This window comes from Cygnus olor, chromosome 1 (assembly GCF_009769625.2).
Source record: "Cygnus olor isolate bCygOlo1 chromosome 1, bCygOlo1.pri.v2, whole genome shotgun sequence".
NCBI lineage: Eukaryota > Metazoa > Chordata > Aves > Anseriformes > Anatidae > Cygnus > Cygnus olor.
This window is the reverse complement of record NC_049169.1, coordinates 151,628,523-151,651,959: the sequence shown is the minus strand read 5'-3', so window position 1 is coordinate 151,651,959 and position 23,437 is coordinate 151,628,523. Positions and strand designations below refer to the sequence as shown.

The window sequence follows — 23,437 nt, the reverse complement described above, 5'->3', positions numbered from 1 at the left end:
AAAATATTATTTTTCCCCTCCAACTCCCCAAAGTACAAAGAATATAACCTTCCTTTTATAATATATGAATTACAGAAAATACATAACACAGCGTACAGCTTTTACTGTCATTCACAACATCTTGTGTAGCCTGCATGACTTCCAAGCCCAGGACTAGCCAGAAAGTCTGCCACCCCAGAGCCATTCTTCCAACGTATTTCACATCATCAACTTGTACTAGCATCTATCCACACTCTGCCAGTTCCCCTCCCTAGGCATATCACATTCTAAGACAGACAGCATGCATCTACTAAGGATCATCAGTAATGAAGTATTGTATGCTTTCTTTATCAGTCAGATATGTTTGGAAATAAGAAATCAGGGAAGAAAAGAAGTCTGGAAATGGAAAGATTGATGAAAAATTAAGGCAACCTACTCCAGGTGATTAGAGAATTTTAGGCAGTGCCATATATCTCACCTTTTGTAAGGTACCACTAAGCTTCCTCTAAATAGCTTAGCAAATTAAACAAAATCATCAGTGTGGATCACACTGAGGTTGTATTAGAAATTTTTACCAGTTAATTGCTCACTGGTACATTTCAGCAGTAGTGTAGAAAGGAGTCAGGTGCAGGAGTCATAACAGACAGGGTAATAACCTTCCTGAGTGTTAGCAACACTGAAGTTTCAGATGTTAAAGCAACAGTGTTAAAACTTACAAATGTAAACAAGGCCAGAAGGACATCAGAATTATCAAAAATTAATGTGCATAAATGTACTCTTTTTCTGAAGTGCTAAATGCATTTTTTGTTGTTGTTAAAAGTCTGTTCATGCATATATTTCTGCCAGGGTTACTTCTAATGTGCAGTATTACTCTCAAAGCGTTGCTTGCTAGGTCCAGTGATGGAATGAGGAGTAAGTTCTGCAGCTTCAAATGCCAAAATTAGAATTTCAGTTTTGAAAGATATATGTAACTTCTGTACCTATAGAAACAAGGAACGTGGATTCAAAGTGTCTGATTTAGTTTACCAAAATCTTTACAGAAGTGGGTTGTGGCCACAAGCAGGTTTTGTCCTTACAGTCCCAGAATCAACTGACTATATTTTATTTTCCCTTTACAGAAATGAAACCAATTCCAATTACCTGTTTCAATAGCAGAAAACTGTAAGAAAAATAAACTCAGTGAAATGCACTGAGGATACAGGAATAAACCTGCAGTTCAGAGCTGTTTCAGTGAATTTCTAGCCCTTCTGTACTACTCATCATTAAATGCCTCTCTACTTCTAGCAGAACCTGACTTTACTGCCAGCTCCACTCCACTGACCAAAATTACATAATTGCCATTAAGTAGTATGTCACAAACAAACTATTACTCCCCTTGGTTTTGTTTTAATATATGAAATTGCAGGAGCATGGCAGATAAGAGGCATTAAAGAACTTGTAAATTAAAAGTTAAAGCTTGACTACTTCATGTTACAGTACTTTTTCAGTAAGTCCTGTATACCCACCATAGGTTTTTTTAGATGAAACAAAATAGGTATACTCATTTTAGTCTTTTCCGTTGGGTAATCAAGTACCGATCCAATGTGGCTATACAGTCCTGCCCAGGGAGGATGTGTGTATCAAAACAGGTTTTGACTGGCAATGCTGTCCTGACAAAACAGAAAATACAGCATACTTACCAGTGTGAAACCCTACAAAACTAAATGTTAGTTTGTTTTCCCAGAAGACAGTAAAGCCATTTTCTGAACAGCTTTGTTTAATAAGTTGTTGGTATTACTACTACAATTTCCAAGCCACAGCTTTTAGGCAGCCAGTGCAGTTTCCAGTCCACTGTAATGTTCTGCTCTTAGGAGCTGCCTATTAAGCAGACCACAAAACACTTCTCTGCTTTTCTTTTTTTTTTTTTTTTTTTTTTTTTGAGTACTCTCAAAGTATAGGCATAAGATAGCATGCTTTCCTGTGATTTAATTCTTTTCACAGCTGAGCCAAGGGCAATTAGGTCTCAACTTCATCACAGAGAGAGTCATATCGTTCTCTTCCAGAGTCCAGGTGCTTGTTGAAGCAACATTCCCCACACTGTACACACTTGTCACAAGTATATGGAGCAATCTTAACATCTAATATCATAACTGATCTACATGTGTTACATATTATAGTTGCATCCTGCTGCTAGGAGAGTCAGACCAACTTCTTCTCTCCTTCCTACCGCTTTTCAAATTTAATTTGCAGACAAATCGCTACCCAAGCATAAGCAGCATATAAACACCATGGTATCTGTTTCACTGCTCCCACTGGAGCAAGAAGTGAGACTGAGCACTGTCTGATATTACTGTAAGGAGTAAACAACAGCCCAGCACATCATGGCTAGCCTTTCTTCAGCCTTACATTCACAACACTGGATGACAAAATAAATCCCCATGACTCCAAATGGCAAGAATGAGCAGCTGCATATTGGGATGTTTGGAGAACAATTCTGTTTCCTTTCAAAAGCATCTCTGTTGAAGTTTGCATGCAAAATTTGTGGCAAAGGGCTTTCAGAGCTATAGAAATTCATATTTCTCCTTCTTTTGTGGGAATGCAAATAGGAAAATTTCTCTCTTGCTCCACACATAGAGTCCGAATGACCCCAATAAAGAAAATTAATCTTCTCACCTTCCACTGAAACAGCTGCTTAGATGACAGTAAATAAATAGACAAACTGACAATATTCAAAATGAGCTCACCAATGAACTGCCTTACAATTGTTTATAAAACACTGATCCAGTAAAGAGAGAAGAATAAACATAACAAGCCATGCACTCAAAATGCAGAAAGTCCAATTACATCCAGAAGAATGACCAAGAGCCAATTCATCATGAAAATGTTCTCTCAAAGCTCAGCAAGAGATACAAGACCAAAAAAGCCTATTATTTCAATAGTTGTCCCCTAAAGACACTTCTCTGTTTCCATGGTAGTAGACAGAAGAGTCCAAAACTGTGCAATTTTCATGTTACAAGAAAGAAAGAAAGAAAGAAAGAAAGAAAAAAAAGCCTTCATAGGGATAAAAATTCAACTCCATAACCAAATGGAGTCATTCAGGACTCACTGAGCTGTCAACATATTACAGCCACTGTGTGAGACACTGCTGATACTATGGCAGAAGTGAAGAAACATTTTTTCACTTCCTACACAGCTATGACATATCCCTAAAAAAGAACTCTGTATGCCACAATCTATTGGACTCATGGTAAGAGTTGTGCCATTAGTGCTCTGGTGTCACATCTGCACTGCTTTAGAAAATAAACAGCATACACCCAAACTGTTTGCATGTGATAGCACAAACCTATCAGGAAATCAGCTAAAACTAACACTAACACAACTGTTACACTGTCAAAAACTAGATGCATTTTGTTTAATTAAATAGATTAATAAATAAAAAATAAAGACTGTCTCTATGGCAGGTCTTTGTTATAGTAGTATTTGTCATGCTTTGTATGATTAATGGCAACAAAAATACCTAAAAAGAAGCAAAACCCTCATGTTGCTTCAGGCTCCAAACTTTTCTGGTTTCCCTACTATAGTGAGGAACGGAAGTTAATCACACTGCTTACATGAGTAGGAAGCCTAAATTCAAAGACAACTGCTCCAAACAACCCCAGTTATGTCCTAGATGGCTAGTAGTATCAGTAGAGAAATAATTAAAAAAAAATTAAAAATGACATTCCCTTTCCAACTTCTCTTAATCTACGAATACTACAATCTTTGGTCACGTTGATTAGATGCATTAATTTACCCTTTCCACACCCTAATAGGGTTGAATTTTCTTAAAGTTTAGCCAAAACTGCAGTGAATGCTTTTGGAATAATAAAATCGGTAATTTACTAGTAATGCATCCCCCTCTCAACGACTTATACTCTATCCTTATGCTACTTCAGTAGAAGTAGAAAAGAGTAGAATACAAGCTTATATTTCTTATACCGATATATCCCTTGCTATATTTAAAACAAATGCCAACTGAAAAAAAAATAAAATACTGATACTGTGTGAAGCTGGTAACGAGCTAAAAAAAACATAGAGTTAAGAATCTTTAAGCATAAACATTTTCTTTTTTAAGATCAGATTCACTATGTTCCTCATGCATGTGCCACTGGTGCTGCTCAAACCCTGTTTTTGTTAGTTGTTATTATTGGAACTCTGCAAAGAAATGGAGAGTTTTAGTAAGTCAGATCCCAAATTTTTGTGTTTATTCACAACATAGAATAGGATCTGCCTGGTGATATCCAACAAGCTAGTAATCTGCCCTAATAATCCAACAGAAGTGTTTTATGCCACAGGTTCATTTCAAACATTATGTCTGCCAACATGAAACCTTGGTAAGCAGGGTGATGACTGGCTGATTGAGCTGTACTGAATATGATAAGCAGCCCTGAGATGGCTATTGGCTTGATTCTGCGACTGTCATCACAACAGTGATACAACTATTAAACCTTAGTTTAACTACAACCAGATTATTCAGGTTTAGATTTTAGCAGTTTTTAACTATACGGAAAACCTGATGTATCTTACATAGAAGAATACTTTTTATAGAGCACTACATTTCAATTTTAAAGATTTCCAGAATCATGTGCACTACATCAAAAATCTGTTTTACAGTAGTAACATCACAACCTCACAGTTGCTTAACATTACTTAGACAACAGAATTTGCTAAATAAATTTACATCAACAAAGGACTAAAATGTTAATTTTCCTACTTATACACAAATTGCAAATTAGGGAGCATCTGTCCTTTAGAGCTGGAATTCAAATATTTGTAACTCCTTTTTTCTTAAATATTGCAACCATCCGTGAGGTTCTGTGGAAACAGGTCTCTCACTTGCCCTACCACAAGTCTATGGACATAAGAAATTGAATGATGGTTCATTTTTCTTTGTCAGAAAAACAAAATATAACTGGAAGCAATAATGAAGCGGGATTTACCAACCTAATGCCTATAAGAGTTCAGCTGTAAAGTAACCTCTGCACAAATCCATTCTCAGAGGGGGAAAAAAAAAAGACAAGAAAAAAAAGGTTCTCAGAATCCAGACTGTTAATTTAAGTGAGCCAAAATTATGCTAGTAATGAAGGCAAGACTATGGTCTTCATTTTTTAATATTAAAAAAAATGAAGTTATAAATCATCTGTGTACCAGACTTTGTCTGGAGTTTGAGATGAACATAAAAACTGGATACTCAAATAAAGAATATGCATATCAAAAATATGCATATCAAAGAATAACCTGTTTGGTAGTGAAAACTGCTGCTGATGTATATATATATGTACATATTATATATATTATATACGTATATATATATTGTATATATGTGTATATGTATGTATATACATGTATACATATGTATATATACATGTATAATATATATATATATGTATATATTAATAGTTTTCAAACTGGTTCCTTAGGAGGAACATATGTATTTTCAAATTATTATTTTCAAAATATACACAAGCTATATTAAAAAATATGTATTAGAAACAACAAAGGCTTTCATTTCTTCAGACTACCAGCATCAGCAGGGATACTTTTCTTTCTATTTTTCTATCCCAGGGACAGTATTCTATACAAAAATCACTAACGTATCCTATGCTATTTTATAGTTAGTCCTGTTTTTTGACACAGTCACCATCCAAGATAACTGAAAAGATCATGAAAAGGAATTAATAGCAGGAGAAATCCATTACTATTTTTTTGTGCATCTCCAAACAAGAAAAGGGAAAGACAGTCATATATGTGTCTTCAACCTGTAATCATGCATGTACATGTCTAAGGGCAAGCATGGATAACAGACAGATGACATAAGTACATCTCCAGGTACAAGCCTGCCCAGAGCTCTAGGACAAGGCTAGCAGTGAACAAAAGGGGAGCCTTGCTAAAATCAAGGAAAGCCATTTTGCCATGCAAACCTTTTTCTCATATCACAGAATGAGATCCTATAGCTGATGCAATTTTATTTTTGTTGGCTTAAATACCACAGTTTAAAATGCTCTTGAGAAAAAATATACACATTTCATGTGTATTTGTTCTGATTACATATCAAGACAAGTGAAAGAAGGAAATAGAGCAATGAAGTTTAAGAGTTCATTTATTTCGTAGTAACTGGAATACAGATTACAGTGGTAAATGTTTCAACTCATCAGAATTTCATATGAAGAGATACAAACCACTAATTAAGGTAGAGGAATTCAAGTCTCAGTTATACATAAACTACACAGATGAAAATTAGAGAAACATCTGTTTAATCTGGGACACTGACAATGCATAAGGTAGTTAAGTGTGTGAATTATTAAATGCTCAGTAAATGTTGCAAGATTTTGGACAAGTCATGAACTATAATCTGTGAACTACACAGTTTAGGTTACAAGAAAGAGTAACTGGAGAAAAAATCTTATGTCATTACAATTATGAACATATCAATTTATTAGAAAGCTGTTTTTAAATACAAAGAAGAAGAAAAAATCATGGATTAAAACAAATATAACTCCCCCCACCCAAATACTCAATTTATTTATCCTCTAGCAAACAGAACATTCTTTATGAGTTACCAATAAACTTCATACACAAAAATTGTTTGTTCTTATGCAAAGAACACTGTTGGAAATTCTGGAAAGAAAATGTAAATATCATACTGAAATAGACTTATTGTTGGTACTCACTATTTCACTACAGTGTGCTTTTTAAAGAGCACTAACATAGTATAGGTATTATAGATATATAATTTTTACACACACATATATATAGACATATATAAACCAAAAATATACTACTCATGATCACAGAAGTCTGAAGCAAATACTTCTCTTCCAAAGATATCTTTCATTCATGCTATGGAAAACGCTAAAATAAAAGCTTAGCATATTTAGTGGAAAATCTATTGCTCCAGTTTTATACTGGTAATTAAGAACATGAATATCTATAATGCTCTAGAAGTACACATTCTCACAAAAACACGTAGAAATACCTATAATGTGTTATTCCATTAAGGGAGACGTTCGTAGCAGCTCCTACCTCTAAGTTCATAGTTCCATAAGAATCTTTACTGTGAAGAAACCTGCTAACCTTCTAAGTCTAATGCATCTGTTGTTTGCAAAGTGACTTCAAAATCAGTAACAAAGACACCCTGAGGCTTGAAAAGTCCTTTTTCACTGGGACATGAAATTTCATTCAGATTTACATGCACAACGAACCATTAAAAAAAAAAAAAGAGAGAGACTGATTTTAAAAAGATCATTACTTTCTTTCTCACATTTGCACTAAAAAATAAAACTAAAAAATAAAACCCTTAAAATAGTCTAGCAACCAAAAATATACGTTTTGTGGAGCCAGGCTTTAAAGTAACAAAGCAGGAGCAGCTACACATTAGCTACATCCTGGAGATTACAAAATAATGTAGAAAGCTTTGAAACGTAAATGATAATTAAATACTTTAGAAGGATCTTTTTTTTTTTTTTTTTTTTTTTTTTTAACTTCTACAGAGAGAAAGACTGTGCTCTTGTGTTTCATTGTATGGAATTATTCTTACATGAAATAAAACTCTTGACAATATTTTAAACAAATGCTGAATTCCATCATTTAGTTATGCTGATTACTGCCCATCGCTATTCTAAACCTGTTTCATTTACAGGAAATTCATAGCACTCTAATTCTGGTGCCTTTGAAAAGGTCTACACCTGGGCAAGGGATTACAAGCAAGACTATGGATTTAATTAAATTGTTTCATTTAGTTACATCCTAGAGATTATCCTTTATCTTAGAGCAAGGATATACTTCACATTCCCATTTCAGTCAACTTTACCTAGCTTCATCTACGGAAACCTTACTAAGATAGACAATACCATTTTTATTAGCTTGTGTTCACCATTTTATGAAATGGCAACAGAAACAACCTTGCATCCTGAAAACCTTGGCGGAAAAATGTTTCTGTATGTTTTTCAACATAGTACATCCATTCAAATTTTATATCGATCTTTTATCACATTTCATTTTTATGTTAGCTTTTCTTTGAAGTGCCAAAATTATCCACCTTTTTTGTTTACATATTTATTTATCTACAGAAACATAAATTATGTAATGTCACATATTTCAGGACATGCCAAAACCATCTATTGTTTGGAACAGAATCAGAATTTGAGTTCTGAGTTTGACTTTAACCTACCTCCAACTTGTACCAGTTATGTATTGCTAAATCCAGGCACCAAAAGCAGCTGGATTCTAACACCAGGAAAGGATATGTTCCCTAATACTCACTTCCATGAAAAATATATTGGAAGATCAAAACTTTATCACATTAAGGTTACTCTCTGATTTATATAATTGAAATGCAAAACTAAATGTAAACAAACTTTATGGTCTACAACACAATGAAAATAGGTTGCAGATTTGAGGTCACAATAGAGAAATTCAGGGCTTTACTAATTTTCTCATCCTTTTCTACCACAAAATATAGTATCATCTATTCCTTGTATTTTCACACCACTCAGAGTATGGCAGAACGTAAAATCTGAATTAGCACTAATTACTCTAAAGAACAAAAATGTACCAGTTTCAAAGAGTCTCAGAAAAAACTGATGTCACAGTAAGAATATATGCAATTGGGGTATATTTTCCTATGTATTACTAACTCTCTAATATTTGCCAAAGGTAAAAATGAGCTTACATATAACCAACTAAGGCAGGCCTCTATTCACTTGTTCAAAAAAAAAAGGTATCTCATCTCACAGTTCTGTGCATTCTTATCAGTTATGTTTAAATCGAAAGACTTTAACAGCAAAGTTTTCTGCAGTAAACATTTTGATTGTTAGCTCTGTATTTAAATTTATTACTGCCACTAATAGATCAGTGAAACTAATAGATCATATATTTTTAAAAGTCTTTAAATACAGCACAAAAAACTGACCTCACCTACAATGTTTTTATCAGTATATTACCATGAAACAGAAACTGCCTGTACTGAAATCTCCCTTAATATAACACTTAACCAGATAAATTATTTCTGTAATAAGTTTAATAGGTACAATACCTGATACACCTTCTAAAAACAAAACAAACAAACAACAAAAAAAAAAGAGAAAAAAAAAACAGAACACTATGTGTGGAATGAAACTGCCTGAACTTTGGAGATCCAGCAAGATCACACAAGAATAAAGAGCTAATTTGCAAATGAAAAGTTAAGTCAGCAATTACAAAGTGTAGAGTGTGAAAAGTGATGATTGTGATGATAGGAAAAGTGAAATTTGTTTTCTTCCAATTTTACATGTACTCCAGATAAGCAAAATTCCTGAGGCAAATAAATGTAGACCAATGTTTATCAGGAAGAAAAAATGATAAAAAATACAGTCCTTTACAGATGAAACAAGCAAGGGATTCAAGCCAAAACAACTATGATTTCAAAGAAATCTTAACATGCAACTATTACCAAACAGGATGTTTAGAAAACATACATTAAAATACTTACTGCTCTCTGAAATTATCTGATTTCTACCTTCAGCATAATATTTTAAGATATGCTATGTTTATAGTTAAGTTTTTCTACTCGCTTGACATTAAGATAAGAAATATTTTGAAATAACTTTGGTACAGCACTACACGTAGGTTAAAGGCCCACAAAATTCTTTCACTAATGTTTGAGATATTCTTAAAAACCAATGGTCCCTAAAATTATGTTACCATTTAAAAGTTCTCTTTCTCAATTTCCTCTCAAAAACCTCTCATTCACCACTTTTAGAGCCACTAAGACCAATTCAGTATAAGAGAATTACAGTCCAGCCATTATTAAATTTCTTTTTAAAACCTCTGTTAGCAAGAACAGAGTCTATATGAAATACTGAATGTATGGAAAAGAAAACTTGACACTCTGTCTAGCAGACCACACATTTAAAAAATAAATTTTAAATATGCTTATAATATTTTACATAAGAAATAGAGTATTTATACATTTTCAATTAGTGATGAGCATTCAATCCCTCGAATAGATAAAAAAAAGATTTTAAAATAAATGTTCTTTTATATACACTGTTAAGATGAGGTCATTAGTTCCAAAAGGGTTGTGGGTTAACCAATTTCATTAGAAGAAAAATATTTAAGAATTAACAACACTAGCTAAACACCCAGCAAAAACACCTGCATTTCTAGGTTTTATACTTAGACAATGCAGAAACCGTGGGCTTTACTGAGCTGTTAAGAATAATTAACTCCAGAGACAGTCACACAGGAAAGTGCAGTTACAGGTTGTGGTCCAAGGAAACTTCAAACAAGCCAGATCATCCAAAGATTGGAGTTAATGGATTGGAATTCTATGCAGGTTCTTAAGTTTCTGGAAACGAGGCATGTCCACATACATTCCATTTATATCATTCTACATGTAAGGAGAACTAAAAACTACTTCAGGCATTATGTCTATGGGGAATTATCTATATCCAAAATTATGGGCCACTCCCACATATGCCTCAAAACATTAATTGATATTCTGAGGATTTTTCCAAAAATGCTTTCTTTGGAGAATTAAATTACCTTTGTAGATGCAATAAAATCTAATCAGCGCATTTTTCTGAACATGTTCCCTGGGTTTTTCTTTCTCATAAATATTAATATACAAAATCAGAGGCCAAGTCATTCCAGAATTTATACACTGTATGTATAAATTTAGAACTCTAAATGTGGTATTAACACAGAGAAACACTAAACATTACACTTGGTTTTTAATACATTTAAATGTTGCATATTTTCCAGTAAAATAATCTCAAGAGACTTAATTAAACAAATGATGACTGTTCAGATTAGCAAAGAAGCTACATTTGAAGATGAAAATATACACTAAGAAGTTAGAATTTGCACTTAGTGGCAATCATACGTTTTTAATCTCTGTACACTGTAGGTGCATGAGGTAAAGTACTGGCTTTTGTTTTCTTCCTGTTATTGGATAGTCCCAGGTTATATTAGGTTATTTCCCATAACGACCTAAAATTTTGTCTGTCAAGCATTCCATTTGTGATTATATTAACATAAATTGGGAAACAATTGGAATTGAACAATCTCTAATCCAGAAGAAGAGGACGATTTATAATTAATTGATGTCTGGCATCAATGTCAGGCAAGATCTTGGCTTCATGGCTACCTGAAAATTAATGACAGTGATTTCTTCCGCAAATGACAAGTAGAATAAAATGAAGATGAGATAAATTTGAAATATCATAATACTAAACAATATGAACCCAAGCTGTCTGGTGAATGAAAGTGGTTTCACCTATTCAGTAGCTTACCAGACAAGTTTTTCACAGAAATCACTTTGATTACCAGTCTAATTCATTAGCCAAGATTTAGAAAAGCTGTTTAAAATTACCACTGCATCTATCACTGGAGCCAGTATATAAGCAAATAAAAATACTACCCTTTACCCAGAGTGAGCTCCTGGATCTTTCTTTTATGCTACCCTTCCTAACTGTTAGTCTTCCAAAACATATTTCTAAAAGAAGAACTATGCACAGAAAATTAGTCACAACGGAAAAAATATCACATTCAATTAGATATGCATATGATATTATTGTGTTATATATTTATAATAACTTGATTTGTGCACAAATAAATCCCACTCAGCAAAAGTATTATCAGGAATTTTTAAAGAAGAGTTTAGAAATAAAGAATATTTTCAAAAGTTTGCTAACATCTTGGTAAGTGTGCATATATTGTGTATAAGTATTTGTCTATCACGTACATATGTATATACAAGAGAAAATGTATATTTTGAATTTAAAAAGCAGCATATCTAGGTTTTGCTGTCTATTTTAAAGATGGGTGGACATCTATTTTTCATATGGAAGTACTTTACAAAGCAAAACACTTTTAACTCCATGTGTCTAGCTTTTACTGATATATGTTAAAGATATTTTATATATACTTCTACACTTCCATTGAACTGCATGAAGAAGCTACAGGTTGTTTGTCACATTTCGGTTATCTCATTTTTCACAATGTTCTCATGACACTCTGTATATCATCTACATAAGATTTATTTGTCAGAATTCCATAGTGCCTTTCTGACAACAGATGTTTTGAAATGCATCCTGTTTTGCTTGGCAAAGACTTATTCGGATGGGTTTGACAGTAAATTTCAGTGAAGAATTCAGCAATCATTGAACTCTGGTTAGGTAAACTAACTCTGGTTAGGTAAACTAAAAAGTGACTCACATAAATATTAATTTCTATATGAATTGCACATTTAAAGCAACCAACTTGTTTAATTGTTTCTTCAGCTTCCCTCCTAATAGCATACAACTTTGAATCCACAGGTACTCCAAATATCACTCTATGAATCATGAAAGGTAAAGTTCATACACAGTAAATGGCATAACAGTATTTTTTCAGAAGGAATTATTGGATGAACAGTAATTCCAAGACCTTCGCATAAATAAATGAACTTCACCATATCTCCATTTGAATGATTCTTAGAGGAAACTAGGTTTGATGCGACAGACTTTACAAGTGAACAGCCCTTATTCCAATCATTCTTTTAGAAATCATCTGTATGAGTGGTATGGGTTACAGGTAAGATACATACTAACCAAATTCCCTTATTCAAGCGTGACACAAAGTGCCTTATGAAAAAGGAATGAACGAAGAAGGATGAGTTTGGAAGTCTCTTTTAAGCTTCATCCTTCCTAAGAAAATGTTTGCATTTCAGTGCTGAGAGGCAGTCATCGCCTCCTCAAACTGTAATATAGTCAAATGCAGAGTTCTCCCCCAACTAAGACTGAACAGGTGGTTCAGAACAATTGTTCAGTTAGGAAATCCTCATAAACTTGTTCTCATGCACAAATATCACATACATAAATCCACCATTATAAACCAAGTACTCTAGTCTTCTTATGAAGTCTAGTCTTCTCTCACATGCAGACTGCCTAAAAATAAGCCTGCATCGAATTTACCACTGACATGCAGGGAAAGCGATAACTGATCTTCCCAGTATCACTTACCACTTTACTATCTAAAAATGGCAAGATTTAGCTTACATTAGAAGTTATAAGAAATAATTCTTATAGTAATAGAGCCATGTAAAAATAAAATTGGATTTATTTTGACAATGTATGATATTTCAAATATGAAGCATGGGAAAAAAAAAAAAAGGAGATTGATTAAGGCAGATCATTAATTGTGCTTCTTAAAATTACCTTCCAAGCCAGCTTAAAAAGGAGATATAGTATACATACCAAACTACAACACATGGTGGCATTCTCTAATATAACAGTATAGCTTGCACTTCATCATTGACTGGTATTATCCACGTTTTGAGTTATATTTAAGATTGTCACTCTTCATGATACAATTCTTTTGTTTTAAAACTACTTGTTTCCTGAGAATGAGTACAAAATAAGTCATCACAAGTTCTGAACACTGTTGAATATTGAGTATCACAAAATAAGAACAACTAGGGAAGTCGTGTTATCGCTTAACTCCTTTTATGCCTAGTGTCCAGACACAAAGTAGTGATAAAAGGCAGACCCTGTGGTACCGGTTTTAGACATGTTGGGCTTGTTGACTACTTGCCATCTACCCAGGACTGTCTGCCAAACTTCCTCATCTCTACTCAGAAACCCTAACTCGGAAGAGCAGTGGGAAGGCAGACACACAGAGGGGGATGCAAACATGGGCTCCCAAGGCTGCCAACCACGACATATTTCTTACTTTCGTAATTCGGAAGTTACCGTTTCCTGCTGCTCAGGGCAGCTGGAGTGGGCACCGCTACAGGCTGTATGGCAAAACCACTCAAGCAGCTTAACAAAGGGACTCATTAGCGACGGCTCCCTCGAATTGTCTTCCCAGACACCGGACACATGGAAGGCTTTACGCGCCGTTTACTATTCGTCCTTACAACCACACCAAAAAAAATTTAAAAAAAAATCAAAGGGAGAAAGGGAGATGTGGTGATGCGGGTGGGGTAAGGCGACTCGCCGCAAGCCGCCACCTCGCCCAAGGAGACCTCCGGAGCTCCGGATCCCGCGGCCGGAGCCCAAACCCGCGGCTGAAAGGAAGCCCCGGGAGGGGGCAGCCGGAGCCAGGGAGGGGCTCCCCTCGCCCGGGAAGTTTGTGGCCACAGGTCGCCCCCGCCCGCCCCCCCCCCCCCCCCCCCCCCCCGGCTGCTCCCGGCCCCAGGGACGCACCTTGGCGCCGCAACCTCCGCTTCTTGAGCCCGAAGATGCGGACCTTGGAGAAAATGTCCACCAGGTTGCCGTTGCAGAGCCCGCGGTTCTTGCTGGGGCTGTTCCGCCTCCTGCTGGCCGAGGGCCGGTCCCAGTGCTGCTCTCTCGCCTGCCGCTTCTGGCGGATCAAGCCGCTGGCGATGGCCGCTGCCATGGCTGCTCGCCGGCTCGCCCGCGACGGGCAGGGGGGCGGGCGGCGGGGCGCTCAGGCCCGGCGGGGACCCATCCCCAGGGGCAGCGGGCTAGCGAGAGCCTCCCTCCTTCCCTCCGGGACGAGGGGCGGCTGCAGGGGGGAAGCACCCCCGCCCCGCTACCCCGCGGGAGCTGCGCTGCCGCCGGGGGTCACCGCATGGGCGCCCCACCGCCCTGCCCCGGCAGCTGCGGGCGGAGGGGCGCGGAGCGAGGCGGGCTCAGGGCAGCGCTCGGGCCGGGGGCTTCGTCTCCCCCTGCCCCAGTTGCCCCCTCTCAGCCCCGCGCTGCCGCCGCTCGCTCGCCCGCCGCTGCCATCGGAGCGGCTCTGGGCGGCTACCGCCGCCACCTCTTGCAGGCTCCCGCCTGATGATTGCCAAGTGCTTCGGAAATCAGCATCTGGAGAGAGCAATCTCCTTCTCCTGGGAGAGCTGTAATCACAGCTCTTCAGTCCCACCCCGCTCCAGCCTCCCTACACACGCACACGCACACACACACCGCACACACACGCACCGCTGGAGCTTTTTTGTCCTCCCTAGCCGAGGGGCGGTGAGGGTAAAGGGGGTGGAGGAGGGACGGGAGAAAGGCAGGAGAATAAAGAAAAAGGGCCGAGGGGCGGGAGGTGTCGTTGACGCCTTTTTCTTGTGGGAAACGGCGAGTTCCCAGCGGATCCCCCACCAGCAGCCGCTACTCCCCCTTTAGCTCTCCGGGGTGCTCCCCCAGACACCCTCGCAAACACGCACACCTTCACGCCAGCTACCTCGCACTCCCTCCGACACCTTCGCAGCGGCTCCCTGCCGCCCTGCATCCCCCGACAACTTCCCTCATCCCCCCGAGCCTCCCTGGGCGCCGCCCGGCTCTGCTGCCCGCAGCCAGGGCATGGAGGAGGGTGGGGAGGGGGTCTCCGGCGGGGATGCCGACTGAGCAACCCCCTCTGCTCGCCAAACGGAGCACGAAGCCCGGGAACGGGGGTGAGCGGCGGTGACCCGCCGACAGAGTCGACCAGCCAAACCAATCCCCCACCAGGCGCGGCTTTACACAAGTATCTCCTCCGTGCCTAAGCCGGAGATGCTCTGGGGGCAGAGGACGGCGGGAAGAAGGACCGCGGTCCCTGCAGGGCAGCCCACCCCGCCGCAGCCCCTCTCCCGGCCAGCCCGCCCGGAGCTGGGCAGGGCACACGGGTGCGCCTCGCACGGTGGCGGTCCCACGAGCAGGGGGGTCCTGTCGCATGAGAAGGATTCCGAGCAGTGAGAAAGAAACACTCCTACGCAGCCGAAGGGACCTTCCACCGAAACCAGCATGCGCTCATGGTCTATACCAAGACTATACCAAGAGCAGACTTTTAACTCGGAACGTAATCTGTTTTCGGAGGTTTCAGAAATGATGAAGGATTTCCCTAGGGCACCCACAAACAGACACAGCAGGTAGATTTATTGATCACCATCATAACGTAAAAATAAAATTCTTTCTTAGCGTTTTTCGTAATCTACATCTTGGAGCCCTTGAGCCGTCACTAGTCAAGCTTGTTAGATACTGAGTCTCTGCCCCAATGAGTTCACAAACAACACAGGTGATAACTACTATGTAAAATATCACTTCTCATCCTTTTTTTTAATTTTTTTTTCATGTTGGGTCATCTCCCATTTCAAATAAGGGCTCAATGTTTTTCAGGTTTACTTTCTGCTAGTCTAATGGTGAAACTTCCTGAAGTTGTAACTAAATACAGAAATAATGTAGAGTTATCCTACAGGGAAAGGCTTGCACAGGCAGATACAACAAAACAAACATATAGCCCTTATACTCTCGTCAAAGTGCTCTACTTTCTAGTTAGATGCCTTTTTCAAAAACAATAAATCAAACAAAAACAACTAGAAGGATTGAAGTGTAAATATGCATCCGGAATAATTCACATCTAGAATATTTCACTGTTTTTCGATATAGAACCTGTAGGTGTATTGTAAACAAGTAGGTTCTTGTTTCAGTGGAGGCTTCAGCATTTCCGATATTGACCATTATTTCCTACATCTTTTAGTCTATGAAGGACTATTTTTATACAAAGGGCAAAAGTTTATGAAAGGAGCTCCCTTATACAGGGATTTTGTATTAATTCTAGACCAACTAGGAGCAGAACATGCACAATCGGATCTGGATAATACATTTTAATTCTATTTAAAAGTGTCTCTAAAGAGATTCAGCTAAAACACTCACACTGGATTTTCCGTCTGGCAGTTTTTACAGAGCAGCAATTTCCTTACAACTGCTACAATTACCTTAACTAATGCAATTAAAGTGAGGGCTATTTTTTAGTTTTTTTACATTTACAGTTGACTGTGCTAGTTTTGCATTAGGCTTCTTTTTTTTTTTTTTTTTTTTTTTTTTTTTTTTTTTTTACCCATATTTCCCAGAAAGTGGGCAAGACACAGTGTTGACTTCTGTAGGTCTTTGTCTAGGTGTAGGTGCTCCTGAGGGGCTCCCACCGGCCCCGCTCGGCCCCTGCCTTCAGCACCATGGACAGCCGCAGGAAGCCCGACGGCGGGTGGCCCTGGGACGTCGTCCCCTGCCTACGAGGGAGGAGGTTACAGGACACAGCCCACAGACCTGGCTCCTGGCTCCAAACAAGGGAAGGAATGAGAGGGAGTGAAATAAAGCCCATCCCACTATTATCTTGAATTTTCAGAGGAATTTAGGAATGGTATACAAACAGCCCTAATTTTTGTGTGTGAGATTCCCTCTGTAAAGTTCCACGTTCTTTTGCCCTGTACTATCCATGATACTACCCACTCTATATTATCTATTACTCTCATTCTATTTCCATAGTTTCCTTCAAATACTGGACCTTTGCCAAAACACCCTAACATTTATCAACATTATGATGATCGGGGTCATGTCCAAAGAACGAAGATGAAGATGGGCAGCATGCCTATAGACAAGAGAAGATGTGTTTCTCAATGCAGAGATCAAAAACAATAGCTTTCCACTTGCATCTCAGAAATGCAGAGCAGTTGTTTACTGTTTGAGGTTTTGCAAAGAAAACTCAAGAGAGCCATCTGCTGTCTTAACCTGTGATAAAATGTGTGCAATTCTAGTCGAAGTGAAGCTTTTCCTAACAGATGGATTGTAGAAGTAGGAACATATCTGCTATCTTAATGACTAGTAAATGCATAAGATTATGCATTGAGGACAAATGGAAATATCTCAGTTATAACATTTGCTACATTAAAATAGAGTTTTATTTCTGATTAACAAAATTCTCAATGTGCAAACAAATGATTTAAAGCAAAAGAGGGAATTTTCAATACTCTTCATTTTTCCATCTGTTCATTTCTAACTACTAACTTATAGATTTCAGGAGTCTACTAAAATAAAATAAAAAATAATAAAAAAGAAGATTTTTTAAAATTACTTGTTTTAATGAATTTTTGAGAAAAGCATTCACCATATAAAGTGTATGTGAAATACTTGTTTTACCATATATTAGGATATGAAACCATATTTTTTTCTTAATTTTATTTTTGGCTATATTTCTAGGGACAAAACTTTTCCCATTTCATCTAATTTTAAATGTAAATTATAATGTGTCATTTTCAGGCATCAAAGTTTAATAAGTGAAAATATACACCATTAATATTTGTGTATATTCATGTACTAGTGGTACATAGAATGTTTTTATAGGAGTTTCCATTTTGAAAAATAAGATTCTATACTTTAAATCGTATCCTAACATAGATCTATAGGCTGCAAAATTTACAGAATCAAAACCGTCAAACTGTCATCATTATGGTTTAAAAGCTGTGTTCCTCTCTCTCTCTTTGTCCACTTTGTGTATGTTCTCAATTGTTTTGGATAAGGTTACAAGCTACAGATTCATTTCTGGCCAGTACAGGTATGAAGACTGTTCTTCCTTTCACAATTCATTTCAATATAAACCAAAAGTTATTACCATAGGTATGTTTCCACCTACACAAACTCAGCCCATGTTTCCTCCTCCCAGATACCCTGAAACCATTCCACATATCAAAAACAAACAAACAAATAAAATCAGAAAAAATGCACCCTAAGAAAAACACCCCAAAGTCCTAACAAGCATAGATTTTTCTAGAAGTGTAAAATGCCAGATTATTTGATTGCTGCTAAAGATGATTTAGTTTCATGAGAGCTAATTTTTATTACATTTTATGGCCAAGAGTAGACAAACACAGCCTGCTTATCTGGCTAAATAACTTAGAACGTGATGCTGTAAATCCATCTTATTTTATATTCTAGAAGCAATTAGTCAAGTATTGTGAATCTAGAAGTTCTTTTGGACTGAAGAGCTGAAGATCATTTTGTATCCCTGAAAAAGCAATTATTATTTTTTTGAAGACAGTCTGTGCTATAGTTGCAAAGAAGATTAATTCCTTACCCCTTAAGCTTTCTTTCAAACTGGGAAGGCTTCTCTGGGAGTAAAAGTACCTGTCTAGTCATAACAATAGCAAGGTATGCGTAAAAGTACATCTGGGCAATTGAGAAATTTTAATGTCATTCCAAGAAAAGATGTCTCAGCAGTGAAAAATACTTGTTTATAAATTCTGAAGGATGAATTGAATCAACATTCCAGTATGTTCAGTGAGACAGCAGACTGATTACCACAGTGCTAGGCTTCTGATTCTGAACATTTGTCAGTACTGATCAAAATTATTAAAGGTTGCTAATAATTTTGGTGGAACATAATTCAAGTGTCTAAATTCAATTTACATATCAAATCAAATACCTATCATACTTATCAAATTCTGCATAATGAAATGGCAAGGAAAATTGATACAGTTCTATGGAAAGGGTTATTCATGTAACTACAAACTTGTATCTGCCTGAGGTATGCAGTGTGTTTACACAGAGGGGAGAGTGGGTGTTGGAAAGCAACAGTAACTTCTAATTCTTTATTTTTCTTGGAGGACAAAGCTAGAATAAGAGATATAACTGAATGACTTGAATAAGACAGAAGAAATATGTCCAAGGGTTTACTCTATAGGCAGCTGGGTGTTTAGTTTTTAAACATTAACAACATAGAAAAATATTTGTTGACATAAAAGGTCATATTTGTTGAGAACATACCAGTATGAACATATGAAATGATAGATAATACATGTTGCTTTTTTTTTCAGAAAGCTGAAGTGCTTTCCATGCTTATAATAAGATGAATATTGTTATCCAATGAGGTTTAAACAGTTTAAATTAGTTCAGTTTTATGTGTTCATGCATTATTGTCAACCTATCCAAAGACAATCCACTGTGAAGTGCTTCAATTTAAACTCCTTAATGCCCCAAACACTTGATGCTGATTAGACTTAGTATTAGTAAACTTAGACATTAGTATTAAGAATGAAGTTTATTAAACATGCTAATATACTTCAGAATTTGGATATCTGTGCTTTTACACTGCTCTGTATTAAAGGCACTCAACTTTCATCTCAAGGTGCACTCAAGGAGCCAAATCCATACCTGCTAAACTGTACTGATTGCATATGAAGTCCTATGTAATATATATATATACACATGTATATATATTGAAAAAAAGTGAATCCCTTTAAATAAGATGAAAGTAAGTTTCCAGTATGTGGTTTAGAAGACTGCACATGTTTTATCCAACTTCTCCACAGGCTTTAGACTTACTCAACTTTATGTATCCAAATAATTAGACAATCTGTTAATGAGTAATTAATGTATATATATATAAAAAAAAATCTGCCATGTAAGAAAGTCCTATATTAGGTTACTGGTTATGCAGAGAACTATCGAAAACTAAACATTAATATGCATAACATATAAGGAAGTAAGAGCCATTATATCAGCTCAGTGCCAATTGCTTAGCTAATGCAATAAATCTTATACATCAACAAATTTTTTCCAAACATGATCTGGGATATGTCTGCAACTCAAAGAAATAAGTACATATTAATTACATGTAAGTAAGGATTCGGTTTCATTTAGGGAACTGAATAAAATTGTCTGGTAGATGACAAATAGGACAACACTGAACATTATTATTGGGTTGTTTTTTATAAATTACATATTTTGAAATTGCTTAGCCTTGCTTTTGCTTTTTTGACTTTGCTTTCCTTCCTCTCAATAGCGTTGATTATATTGTAGTAATGAGTCTCATGAATAGTGACAACTCAAGGAATATACCTGTTTTAATTGCTTAAATTTTCATGTTCATTTCTGTTTTTCTGTTAGCTAACTCTTCATTCTTCTACAGTGAAAAGAAAAGTGAATAGAGATTCTCACAGTATTTTCACAATTAATCTTACACCAAGATAAGACACACGATTATAGCTCCTAATTTTTAATACTTCTCCTCTGATATCTTTAACGAATATTCCCAGTTTTCATCTTATCTGTCCTCTACTTCTGATATCGCTTCTTCTGAGATTAGGTGAATGAAAGATACCACCTGGATTGACAGGAAAATCTGAACAGCACAAAGATCATATGAAGCTCTCCAGGATAACTCAACTGGGTCCAAAACCTATCTCCAACAAATCTCTTTGAAACAACATTTAACAAAAACAATGAAGAAGCAACGACAAAAACACAAACACACACACACACACACACAGAACAAGACCACTTTAAGGGACAAATCTATAAAAGTAATTAAAAATGAAATACACTGCATTTTCTTCCATGATATCTATATCTATGATTTTAACTTTCCATATTAAATAGTCCCCTTGAAGAGGGATTCTTAAGTACTAATAACAGAATTACATAGAAAAAAACAACAACAACAACAAAAAACCTGCCACCAAAGTTCTTTAGAAAAAGCTTCAGTGACACAAGCCATAACAACTTTCATTAAAGAAAAAAAAAAAAAAAAGCTACCACACATCTCTAGTGCACACAGATACATAGAGCAGTTTAAGTATTAGAGACCTAAAAACAGTGATGAGCTTCTTTATTAATTTGTAGTATGCACAGCTTAAATCAACATCTGTTGCATTTGCTTATCTAGCCACAACAGGACTGTCTTCTATTTTGCATGAATTCTGAAATAAGCAACAGACATTTTGGAAGTAACTGAAAGTCACTGCAATGTGAGTCTGCTAAATTTTATTCTACAGAAACAAAAGAAACACCATTCCTGAGAAATATAGTCTCAAGCCTGCAGTGAACTTCCTCTGCAGTTAATACAGTTGACAGAGCATGCCAATATGTAAGCTATTATACCTGCTTGACTTAATACTTCTAAGAGGGCTTTCTACTCTTAAAGCAGTAAAAGAAAAAAAAAAAAAAAAAAAAGATTGCAATGAACTTATTCGCAGTATCTTGAATGGAAGAATGGAATCACCACAAATGTAATTCTTGACACGCATTGATTTTTGCTACACAAGTTCTTGAAAAAAAAAAAAAAGACCTATGGAAAAATAGCCATCAATATGAAATTTTCCAACTGCAAAGAAGAAAACATCTTAGCTGCCTTTATAACTGTAACTTGGGAAATGTTTACCTGCATACACATATGCGATTGTTCCTTTCATATAATTTGAAATTTATTATATCACGATATTTACTAGTTAATTAGATGATTACTTTCCAACTAATCTCTTCATAGAGGAGTCAAGTCCTTTAGTCTTTTTGCTCATGAAATAAATAACATCAGTGTATACAGACAACACACAATATATACAATTACAAAATATATGAATATGTAAAATCTTACAAAGAATATTTGACACTTGTATATGAAAAGATGTTTATAAGAATTTGGGATGGTTAGTATGGGGATATTTTTATTCAGATGCCTTGTCTGAGTGACATTTAAAAGTGCATAACCTGTCTGCTCTTTATGCAACATTTAAACCCCTAATTATACACTGAGTTTATATCTTCTGCTTTAAATTATTAGGAAACTCTAAATGCCACCCAAGCAATATATATATTGCTTATATATATATATATATATATATATATATATATAAAGCTTACCGACATTTTGTTTTGCAAGTCTTCCCTAATACTTATTTTAAATCCTTATATAAGGGTTTCTCACTTTTCTTGGAACAGATATGAATGAATAAGAACATCCCTTCCTTTAGGGTTCAGATGCAAGTAGTAATGTTTTCTATAAAAGCCACAGCTGTTTCCTTGTTTCTAAACAAAAAAGTTAAGTTCATTGTCTGCTATTTCTCCTGGAGTAAATTAATGACAGATATAAATCTTTTTTTTTTTCTTTTAATTATTTTATATATTCAGGAGTATCTGACATGATAATGCAATTTATACTAGCATAGGGAGATATTATTGTTTGTGATCCTTAATGTTTCTTTCATTCTGCACTATTTTCATTAATGGAAATTTTTTCTTTGCACTGACATGCTTTGCATTGTTAAGCAAAAAAGCAGAAAAATATTATCTTCCACAAAAATACTAGAAGAAAATTGATTAAAATAATTTTTAGGTACAAGACTTTTCTCATCCTCTCCCTGAGAATCAATCTAATTTTGCTTTATTACTCCTATAAATTATCTTATCAAGATAGAGCTCTTAAGCTTTTACTGTCTCATCCTCAATTTTGAAAACACAACAGTTAGCATATCATGAATACTATTCATAAATATAAAAAATACACCTATTTTCAAGTCTTGAGAAAAAATATTACGATACCTGCTTATGTTACTATGCTGACATTCCTGACTATTAGCTCAAATGCCATAGCATTTATTATTGGCAGCAACGGCATTAATCACTAACATAGTGACCTAGTACTCCTATAATTACCTGAAAAAGTCCAAGAAACCTAAATTATGAAGTATTTCACAATCAAAATTGTTAACTCATCAAAACTGTTCAACAGGGTATCACTCTAATGCGCAGTGCAATTATCTGATTTGCCAGCAGTGGACACTGTTACTCTAGTTATCTACAGATATATTGGCTGGAGAATAACTTGCAAGACGTACTGATAAATTTTTCTTTTATTGCTTTCCCTGATGTAAGAACCTAGAGTTATTTACAACAGGCAAAAGCTGAATAAAAATTGTATGATAGGGATATATTTCGATATT

General features: G+C 36.3%; 1 protein-coding gene across 5 annotated transcripts in view; it reads right to left on the bottom strand.

Moving 5' to 3' along the window:
• Positions 1–23,437, bottom strand: part of FGF14 (fibroblast growth factor 14) — a 411,758-nt gene that overhangs the window by 124,945 nt on the left and 263,376 nt on the right. Inside the window, exon 1 of one of the 5 annotated variants that reach the window (XM_040537889.1) lies at positions 15,662–15,683. The exons of 3 other annotated variants lie outside the window; for them this stretch is intronic. Coding sequence is in view for 1 of the 2 variants with exons in the window: in XM_040537881.1 (XP_040393815.1) it covers positions 14,166–14,358 (193 nt within the window). In the remaining variant the exon portion in view is untranslated. Of the gene's footprint in view, positions 1–14,165; positions 14,359–15,661; positions 15,684–23,437 lie in introns of those variants that run through there. One more of the 5 variants, XM_040537881.1, reaches the window with a different exon arrangement.